At 28.7% G+C, this 11,076-nt stretch overlaps 1 protein-coding gene across 1 annotated transcript; it reads left to right on the top strand.

The window, feature by feature from the left end:
- Positions 1 to 7,091: 7,091 nt before the first annotated feature.
- Positions 7,092 to 10,811, top strand: LOC100162099 (mitochondrial proton/calcium exchanger protein-like). Its single transcript, XM_029485993.1, has 9 exons — positions 7,092 to 7,532; positions 8,466 to 8,609; positions 8,664 to 8,801; positions 8,865 to 9,068; positions 9,129 to 9,566; positions 9,628 to 9,756; positions 9,855 to 10,015; positions 10,092 to 10,239; positions 10,327 to 10,811. The coding sequence occupies exons 2-9, from the start codon at positions 8,478 to 8,480 to the stop codon at positions 10,444 to 10,446; spliced, it is 1,470 nt and encodes a 489-aa protein (XP_029341853.1). The 5' UTR covers positions 7,092 to 7,532; positions 8,466 to 8,477; the 3' UTR covers positions 10,447 to 10,811.
- Positions 10,812 to 11,076: the final 265 nt, after the last annotated feature.

Here is an 11,076-nt window from a genome sequence, read left to right as displayed (position 1 = left end):
ACAGAAAATCACGGTATAGAATACCTATGCTTTTATGTACTTGAAGTACATTTTTTGTCTAGCCCCAGTTCTCCAAGCCTCCAGACATAAACAATATATTTATAGTACCTATACGATTACACTTTGGATCTGCGGGTAAGAATAATTTATATACCTACAGTAAATTATTACAAAAATATTTGCCAAATTGCTCATTAGGTTTATAATAATTTATAAAATTATAACAAATATGAATCTTTTAAAGCTACTGATACTACTTATGAGTTATTATATTGTTATGCAGCATTTATTATTGTATATTTTAATTTGTCATAATAGTACCTACAATGTTAGATGTAAATTATAATATTTTTAATTACCTATTTAATTATTTTTAGAAGAATAAATTGAGTCAAGAGTTTTTCTTACTTTAATTGAACATAGTATGGTTGCTAAATTATTAGGTATCAAAATTAGAACAATATTTATTATTCGTCTGATGAAATTGACCATTTTTAAGGCGTCAGATTTAGACAATATTCTACATCAATCGTGAGCGCTGTGTAGATAGCGACTGATCATTAGTGAGCGTGAGTTTCCCGAAGACTTATGTAATTAAAGATGAACTACAGCTAATATTTTTGGAAATCCGTAATGTACATACGCGCAGTCAACGTCACTTTATTTTGCGATCAAAAAAGTTACAACTCCCATGTGACTATGAGTCCCAAAAAGTGGAAGAAAACTTCACCCATGGGTACTGCAGTACCAAAAAAGCGTTACCAACAAAAAAAAAATTCTACAAAAAACAGACAAGAAGCGATCAAATTCAAATATTTTTATCAAAATTAAAATTGGATTTCTGGAAGTAGGTATATTTTTTTTCCGCTTATTGGTCTAAATGCACAAAAAAACGACCAGCTATCTACAACCTTAAATAATGTTTTATGATATAGATCATAGATGCGTGTATGATATAGGTACTTTATGATATAAATTCGTATATTATAATGTATTAATTAAAAGTTATGTATGGCCGTATGGGAGTATGGGATACTCGCATCACTTGTAAGGGATTGTATTTTATTGGGAATTTTGTATAGGTTACGCATAAACATTTGGGACGGGGCCCAAAATTTGATGTGGAGGCTTTTGTAAATAATTTCGGGATTTCGAAGGTGGAAAATGAACCCATGTGATAAGAAATCCAGAAGCTTTGCATCAATTTATCCAATAATAACAACATCATTAGACAATAGCATTGGATCTTGTTGAAGTACGGGATACCCAGTTGAAGCAGCAGTCACCAAATCAGACTGGGGTGGCCCTACTCAATGCACTAGCGATTATACAAATGCAGCTTGACTTTCTGGTGAACTTAAAGCCAGTGCAATAAAGAAGGACAATAATTTTACGAGTGTTCAAATAAAATTGAATGCCGAAGCATGAGGAACCCGAAGTTACCAAATCACGAAGTTACCAAAAATTGGGCCTCGAATTACCATTTATCACTCCAGACTCCAGTACACTCATACTAATGCAAAGCCATGTTTTTAATTGCTCAAGCGAACTAATACACATAAAAAAAATGTTAATTATAATTGAGAAGAAGCTATCAATTTTCTAATTAAAAAGTATTATTAAGATAGGTATCTAATAATACCTACCTAATCAAAGATAATAAACGTAAATTATTATGTACCTATAAAACATTTAATCGTAAATCCTAGTGGTATCCACTCCATTACAACTGTCCAGTGATTTGAATAATTGAGTTTATATATGTTACCGCCAATGATGATAATTAGGTATTGTTAAAAATGACTAGTTTAGTTAACACTGACTGTTTTACATAGGCATTGATATTATTGGCTTGTCATTTTAGAGAATACCTAACTAAGATAGACAATAATAGAACAAATTTAATATTAATACATAATTTCTATGATTGACCAGTCATTGTCATTATTGACTAAAACTATGTAGCCATTGATAATTTTAGATATAATATATTATATTTACTATTTAAGAATAAACAATGAAAAAAAAATATAAGAAAAAATTAATTTTTTCATAATAATTATTATTTTAATACTTGTATGTTGATTATTGATTATGACGTATGGGTATCAGTGTATCACTTATTCTCGCATGATAAGCTGTTATGGCACTTCGATGTACAAAGCTGGTTATTAGATCTACAAAGTACAAGTACATTTATTTGTTTTGCATTTTGTTTTGCAGTGGCACCGTTGAAATCCTTGAGTTCCCATAACACTGTTGACTCCAGCCGCTTCACGGAATGTCATTTCTTTTTCGGCAGATAATTTTAAGACGTTTTCGAGAAGAATACATGTTGGTATATGCAAAGGTGGGCATTAACTAGCTAAAAAGTTAATTTTTTTTTTAACTTTTTAACTTAACTATAGTTAGTTTATTTTTTAATCAACTTATGAACTTACCTAGTTAATTTACAGTTGAAATAACTTAGCTTTTCTCAGTTGATTTTAAATATCAATCAAGTTGAAAACAATTTGAAATTTTTCGTTTATACGTAAATATTACTATATCAGTATAAAATAAAAATAATCCAATAGAAAAACACAAACGTTTGTTTGATAACATAATTTTGTGTATATTAATATATTTTATTAAGTTATAAATTATATATTATGCGAGTCGCAATTATAAATGTTTTTAATAAAATTAATGGTTTTAAATTACAAATTGACAATTGTTATGCTTTAATGTTATGTAACTTATAATATATATGAAGGTCATGTATTCATCTTCATGTATTATGACATTCAAATGCTATACGATATAAAAAAATATATTTGTTAAATTATTAATTTGAGATGAGTATAGTTTAAATTAGTAAATAATAGTAAAGTAAAAGTAAAATGGTATACAGTGTGCATTATGATAAAAGTTCAATAAAATTATTTTTTAAAATTTATAAATTATAAACTAGAAAGACACATTCATTCTTTATGTGATTTACACACTAATTAAAAAAATAAATAGATTAACTTTTTTGAAACTGAGTTAAGTTAATATTTTTTTCTATATTAACTTTTAACTTATCGATCTTCTGTCCTCTTAACTTAACTTAACTTGAGCTAATTATTTTCATTAACTTGCCCACCTTTGGGTATATGATCTAAAACAGGGGAGAGTGGGCGAAGGGCGATGCTCAATTGCAACCGCCCATCACTGCGGACGATCTGCAGATGAAACATATTGTATTCTAATGATATTTAGAAAAGTCTTGATAATTTAATAATTTTAAGAAAATAATCGGCACTTTTTTGAAATTAGGTAAAATAAAATAGAAATTTTAAACAATAAAATAATATACCTATTGCTATAATTGTTTAATCTAGCCGATCACTATTATTTAGCACTCTATCAATTAATTAGTCGGTGTAGTAACAAACAATATTGTCGTTAGGAAGAGCTAAGTAATGAGTCAGACATTCCTTACGAGTATGTTTATTTTGATGATTGTAATTCTCTCAAATTCTTCATTAACCACTTAAAGTTATTTATATTATACAAGCGTTATTTCTAAAATGAATTTAACAAGAGTTGTCAAATTGATTGTACGACCCAACACAAGTAAGTGACAATTTGTGTTGAAACAAAAACAATTGAACACGTTTTGTGTTCGTTCTTATTTTCTTATTAATCTTTATAGTCTATACTTAGGTATATTGCAAAAAAATGTCGAAGTATATTTTTCGAATGTTACAATAAATTACTCATAAGGATGCCGTGTCCATTTGGCATTTAGTAATTTTTGTTTAGTGGCCATTAGTGGATAGCTTGAACTAAGATTCATGGTGGGTAGGTATTTATTCCGAAAAAATTATTTATCCAGAAAAACAATAAAAATTTTTAAAATATGTTTTATATTGACTTACAGTTAATTTTACATGTGTGTCTAATATTAAAGTTACAAATTATTACTGCCTATTATTAATATAGAAACAAATCTACTTTACCAAACATTTTTGAAATTCTGATCGGAGCGAATAATGTATTGATTTTATAATAATGTGTTTTTTTTTATTTTTTTGTGTTTGTCATCACCGTTTGGGGCAGTAACACTGCTTCTATTTTCTTCAACGGTATCTTGTTCGATGGGGAAGTGAATCTGGTGCAATCGGGAGGTCAAAAGCAATAGTTTTCAAAAGCGCAGGGAAAAACAAAACAAATAAATACAAGGAAAAATGGTTATTTTTACGCAAAATCGGTTTTCAACTAAATTGACTTTGGTTTTTGGTGTAATTCTACAACAAATAACCGTAAATACATAACATTTTCACTGAATGTTTATATTAGCATTTTCTATAAACGATACATTTTTCAAAATATTTTGAGTGGTTTACGGACATTTTCAGTTATCAATTTTTTTAGTTTTGTTTTCTGTAAAAATGTCAAAATAATTTTATTCATTGGATCAAAAAACTTGAAAATGTAATAAAAGACTGCTAATATATTTTTACAATGGTAGTAGAAAAATATTAAAAATACATAGCCACAATTTATTTTTTTAAAAGCATTTAAAGTTCGAATTCTGACAAAATACCTTCGTAAAAATCACGAAAATGTATGAGTAAATTATTTCGAGTAAGAAATTCATAAATTTTTTTTTTTTTTAAATCTAAGATTTGAAAATTTATTTGAAGATTCCTCATATTTTTTTTTACGTTTAGAAAATAAAATGATGTCTACCTGTACATCAAATGAAATTTTTTTAAACATTTGTAGTTATAGATATTCACTCAATTACTCGTGTAGCGAATTTCTTATTTTGCTGTAAGTCATAAACGAATAACTGTAGTTATTTGAAATTACACCATATGTTTATTTTATCAATAAATTCCTATACTTGATAACATTTTCAAAATATTTTGTCTCGTTTTAAGCTGTTTACGGACGTTTTAAATTTTAAATTGTTTTGGTTTTTTTTCTATAAATGTCAATAAAATTGTATTTGTTTGATCAAAAATCGTGATAATTTAATACAAGGCTCTTGATATATTTACAATAGCAGTTGAAAAGTATAAAATACATAGGCACAAATTTCTGCACAAAAGACTGACCGTCTTCGCTCAGAATCGTTTATCGTATACAATGATATTATATCATTGAGTTCAAATTTAACACCGTCCATTATGTACTGTAATCCACTTGTAACCTTGTGTACAGCAAAGCTCACTTTGCCCACCTTTTTTTCTCGAAAATACAAAATACTATTGCCTTTTAAAATATTGAAGACAACAGACTATATAGATACCTCTCAACATTTTCCAATGCTATTAGAATTGTAGGATTGTGCTCACAGGCCACAGCTACTATATAAATTATTGAACATTTTTAGTTAGGTAGGTACTTAGGTAGTTATAGGTATAGTAATAATTGTATTGTTTATTTTAATATAACATGTATACATAGTGGCGTAATTTGACATGTTTGTGTGGGGGGAGGCATTGGAACATTTATCCCCCCCACCACACACAAAAAAAAAAAATGTTGGCTTTATCATAAAAACCTATCAGTCCAACCATTCTGATCTGTAATCTGTACAATGTAAGAAGGTACCTGTTACATGTATAAATCAAACCAAACCCGATTGAAACTCAGGTCTGTGCTTTCCACTTAAGAAACCGAGATGCAAAAAGAAAGCTTATGATCAAATGGAATGGCGTAGACCTTGAACACTGTGACCACCCCAAGTACCTCGGAGTCTACTTAGATAATGTACAAAACACACTGCGAACAGACAAAAGCCAAAGTAAGTGCAAGAAACAATATACTACGAAAGCTTGTGGGTAGTAAATGGGGGGCGGACCCTCACATCCTACGGACCGCCACTTAAGCATTATATGTTTCTCGGCGGGGAATATGCATGCCCAGTCTGGAGCAGATCAACACATGCAAAAAAATTGAATGAAGCGACCCGTCTAATAACAGAATGTCTGAGACCTACCCCAGTACCAAAATTATACATAGCGAGTGGAATTACCCCACCTCACATTAGGAGAGAAGTGCACACCAGGAAGGAAAGAACGAAACAATTAATGGATGAGCGACACCCAATGAATGGACAAGTAGCACCACATAAACGGCTCAAGTCAAGAGAAAGTTTCCTTGGAACATGTGAACCACCAACAAAAATACCGGCAGATGAACGCTTAGAAAAGTGGAAAGAGGAATCAGCCAACTCTGACTTGATTAAAGAAGCATTACCCCCTAGACACCAACTACGATATCGAGATTGGAAAACGTTAAATCGCATACGGACAGGAACAGCCCGCACACGAGTAAATCTTGTAAAATGGGGCATTGAGAAGAACCCAAGATGCGACTGTGGAGATATACAGGACGATGAGCATCTGCTGAAATTCACGAATGCACCATATAATATACAATATAATATACAAAATTAAAATGATTTGTTTAATACATTGACTGATCGAACAATCGATTTTATAAAAAATTGGTCAGAGATAGGTACCTATATGAGTTTTGTCGACCACACGAGAAGAAAAAGAAGAAGACATGTATAAATGCATGCATACATTAAAATAAATAATTACATACCTACTAGTTTATAGAGTTTTAAAATGTATTTCTTATGTAGATTCGTGGAATAATGTGCTCACCTATGCGTAATGTACTTATAATCCTGAATTTCATAACGTTATAAGCTTGGAACTAAGTCTGACCGACAAATTTATTTTTCTATTATATTATTGATCTATACTTTCTTGATTTCTTACAGTCAAATTTTAACTTATTTGAAAAATAAATAGGTACCTATTATAAAAGTAACCTAAATAGTTTTAATATCTTCAGTTTGGTCTTTTAAGATAAATATGATTAATTAAGCCATAATCAAATATTATCTTTACTATAATTAATACATTAATAAGTGTTTAGGTAAGTAATTAAGTAGGCACCTTTAATCTGACATAACAGTACCTATGTATGAACGGTGCAACCCATTCGGTAATAATTACAGTACCTGCCTACCTACCCATATATACCAACCACATTTTATGTATTAATAATTATATTATACATTAAAGTTAATATTCAATATTATTTTATTTTTATTTTTTATTTCAGATTTGTATATTTATAACATTAACAAAATTAAAACAGTTTGTTTGAATTCACATCTGTGTGCATTTTCTAATAATTATTTTTACTCAAATATTGCGTCAAATAAATTTCTTCCAATATCCCATACCACATTTCAACTAAATTCCCAAATTCGTCAAATATCAAATACATCGTCACTACTATCGGAAAAACAATGTTCCAAAATTGAAGAAGCTGTAAATGCTTGCAAAATAAAATGTCAAAATAAAGAAAATGATAAAAAAGTGCCTAAAAAATCAATCAAACAGAAAATAATTGATGAACTGCATCACTATTATTATGGTTTTAAACTTCTGGGACTCAACACTAAAATCTCCAGTAAATTGGCTATTAAAAAATTGAGAGGTATTGAATTGACAAGAAGAGAACACAACTTAGTAAGCTTGTTATAAATTAAGTAACAATATAAATAGATAGTAGACAACTAAATTGGACAATATTGTCAACATATTATAGTTGTTTGGTATTTAAAGTTTAAAATAAACTTAAAATAATATGATAGTAGGTAACTACAATGTTATTTTGTGATTATTATAAAAATTTATTATACTTCTCAGATTAGCCTAAGGACCTAACTAAAGTACAACCTAATTAAACTGATTAAAGTACCTATGCACTTCAAATTTTACAAAAACTTAGTATTTACATTACCTAAAGTATTTCAAGTGAAAATTATGGTCTATTATAGGTTCATATCTATAACTAGGTACCTATAGTTAAGAATAATTAATTAAATTGATTGAAAATAATGCTGAACAGAATTAAACAAATAATTATTCCTTGATGTAGGTAATAGAAGGAGTAGAAGGTATAGGATGCAGTTCTGACAGAATTTTGTTAGTTATTAATACTTATTATTTAAATTTTTTAAAGTTGCACAATCACTATGTGCAGTTTATAGGTGGTAATTAAAAAAAATACTTATTTTTAAAAGAGTTAAGTTAATATTAATCTTCATATTAACTATAAACTTAAGTGTTAAAAACTAACTAGTTCAAGACATTTTTTTTCTTTAGCCTTGTTTTAAATACTTTTATAACTTTTTATAAATTCAATCCACAAAACAAATTATAGCTAAAACGCCTAAAACCGATTTAACTTTAAGATGTAATTTTTAAAATACTAAATGTCGAGATAGTTGTCTATTAACTTAGGTTGTAAGATATTTGACATAATATAGTATATAATATTTGACGGATTACCTACCTATTGTAAATACATATTTGTGTAGGTATATTAATAAAAATAAAGATGAGAAAATAATGTTCGTTTACCTACATTTATAAATTAATTGCTATACATTATTTCAGTTCGTTCAAACTATGGCCGATCTTTTCCGATTAGTACCTTTCTCTGTGTTCATTGTCGTTCCATTCCTCGAGTTTACTTTGCCTATTTTTTTAAAGTTTTTTCCGGGTATGTTACCAACTACATTTCAAACAAAGGATCAGAAGGTTGGTTAATTAAAAAAAAAAAATCATATTCTTAACTTTTACGAATTATTTTAGGAAGCAAAACTCAAAAAGTCTCTCAAAGTAAAACTGGAAATGGCCAAATTTCTTCAAGAGACTTTAGACAGCATGTCTGTGTGTGGTAAAGGGCACACGAGTGAATTTGCTCAAGAATTTGCGGACTTTTTCGCAAAAGTATTTAAGTGATTTTGTATTTTTTAATTTATATACATTTTTTTAACCTTGACTACATATTAGGTAAGAAAAGAAGGTGTTGTTATACCAGCTGATGAAATGCTCAAGTTTTCAAAGCTGTTCAAAGACGAAATTACCCTTGACTCACTACCCCGACCACAATTGGTTGCTCTTTGCCGAGTGCTTGAACTAAAACCGATTGGGACTTCAAGCGTTTTGAAATATATTTTGACTCTTAAACTTCGATCATTAACAGTTGATGATAGGGTGAACAGCATATTATTTCAAATTTTATTATTTTATTTCAATATTATTTTAAATATTTAGATTATTCAAAAAGAAGGCGTTGATTCTCTGACGTTGAGTGAGCTTCAAGAAGCCTGTAAGTCCCGTGGTATGGGTGCGTATGGTCTAACTGAAAACCGCCTGAAACAACAGCTCATCCAGTGGCTAGACCTATCACTCAACGAAAGAGTTCCCCCCTTATTACTTCTCCTCTCTAGGGCATTTAGTCTAACGCCTAATATTCCAACTAATGATTTATTAAAAAAAGGAATTACTGCTTTGCCTAATTGTGTTGGTGCATCCACTGAGGCTGATTTGTGTGAACGTGATGGTGCTATAGATAACAAGGCGAAATTGAAAGCAATCGAAGAAGAGGAACGTAAGGCAAAAGAAGAAATAGAAGAATGTTTGAGAGAAAGCCCTAAATGCAATGTAGTTGATAATGCATCTGGTTTATCGGATTCGACTGGAAGTGAAGGAGTAAATCTAGATATTATATTGTTTTATTTTTGGATTGTTGATTGTTAATTCATATTTATAGGAAGTAACATCAAATATTTTAAAAATATTAGAATGTGCTGTAGAAAGCATTAGCTTAGAACAAAATAAACTTATTGTTGAAAAATCAGATATCTGTGAATTGAAGGATGATTTTAAATGTTACCAAAAAGTAAGTAAAATAGTAAATGTTGTAGATACCTACTTCTTAACTAGTGTAATATATTATTATCTTTGTTATACTACATTAAATATTGTGATTGGCTTTAGAATAGCCATAATCTTCAAGAAGTAGAAAATGATCAAGTTAAAGAATCGAAGCCAGCTAAACAACTATTTAAGGTACTTGATAAAAAAATTAATGAACTAGATCAGGCCGTCAATGAGTTGGAGAAAATAGAATTAGTCGGTGCAAATATTACTATTGATGGGTAAATACTAAAATATTTAATTTTAATCATATTATTTGTCATCTTCACAAATTAACTGTGCTAATATTTCTTTTAGTGAATTAATCAAGATTGACGAACTAATCGCAGTAGTACGAAGATTACAAAATGTACCGGATGAATGCACAATACAAAAAATAATTAAAATTCTGTCTAAAATTGACAGTGATAATGATGGTTCAATAAGAATAGATACTTTGTTGAAGGTAAGCATCACAGCACTAATTTCCTTGGTTCATAACTATTAAGTATTAGATATTATTAAATACATAAAATATTATGTATTATTTTAGATACTGCGTTTGATTGATAATGTAAATATGAACATATCTGATAAAACAATGGATATAATTATAAAATTAGTTATCAAAGAGAAAAATAGTGGCAAAAGTGGCAGTTCTTGCAGTAAATAATCAACGTTTGTGGTTTGTTTTCTATTTAACATTTTCACCGTACCGTTTAACATTCGTCGTCTACCGATTGATCCGAATTAATATTTTATAAAACATCTCTTGTTGATCAATAATCATTTTTCATTTTTCATTAATTATTATTATAAGACTAAATAAATAAGCAACTCATTTAGCAAAATGTAAAGTAAAAAAAATTACCAATTCAATATTATATTAATAATTTTTGTTTTTTTTTTTACTCTCACATACTTAATTGTTGTATTTTTCCCTTCAATTCATTAAGTTTAATATTATAATATCCATATCAACACTGATATGAAATAAAATTGTTACTGATGGCCTTTGCTGCCGATATTTTTCTGAAATCAATAAAAAAAATAATTAACTTCTACAAATAAAACAGTGGTAATATAATTTATTCGAGTTCTGGAATGTATTTATTATTTATTCAAATTATTAATTTTCTTATTTAGATTTATAAACGTACAGATAGTAGATATATAGCATAAATATAAGTAGATATATATAAGATAAGTAGACTCATTTGTGGATTTATACAATATATGAAAAATAACTCATCAGAAAATTATAAAATGTACGATTCTACATTTTAGGTAGTCCGGGGTTTGA

The sequence above is a fragment of the Acyrthosiphon pisum genome, chromosome X (assembly GCF_005508785.2).
Source record: "Acyrthosiphon pisum isolate AL4f chromosome X, pea_aphid_22Mar2018_4r6ur, whole genome shotgun sequence".
In the NCBI taxonomy this organism is placed as follows: domain Eukaryota; kingdom Metazoa; phylum Arthropoda; class Insecta; order Hemiptera; family Aphididae; genus Acyrthosiphon; species Acyrthosiphon pisum.
Note: the sequence above shows the minus strand (reverse complement) of the source record. Positions and strands in the feature narration are given on the sequence as shown.

What these genes read in the sequence shown, in the direction of transcription:
- LOC100162099 (XM_029485993.1), top strand. Translation starts at nt 8,478, where the DNA reads ATGGCCGATCTTTTCCGATTAGTACCTTTCTCTGTGTTCATTGTCGTT. An exon ending in CATTAACAGTTGATGATAGG is followed by an intron (nt 9,069 to 9,128) that starts GTGAACAGCATA and finishes TTAAATATTTAG; the next exon opens with ATTATTCAAAAAGAAGGCGT. An exon ending in ATTCGACTGGAAGTGAAGGA is followed by an intron (nt 9,567 to 9,627) that starts GTAAATCTAGAT and finishes TCATATTTATAG; the next exon opens with GAAGTAACATCAAATATTTT.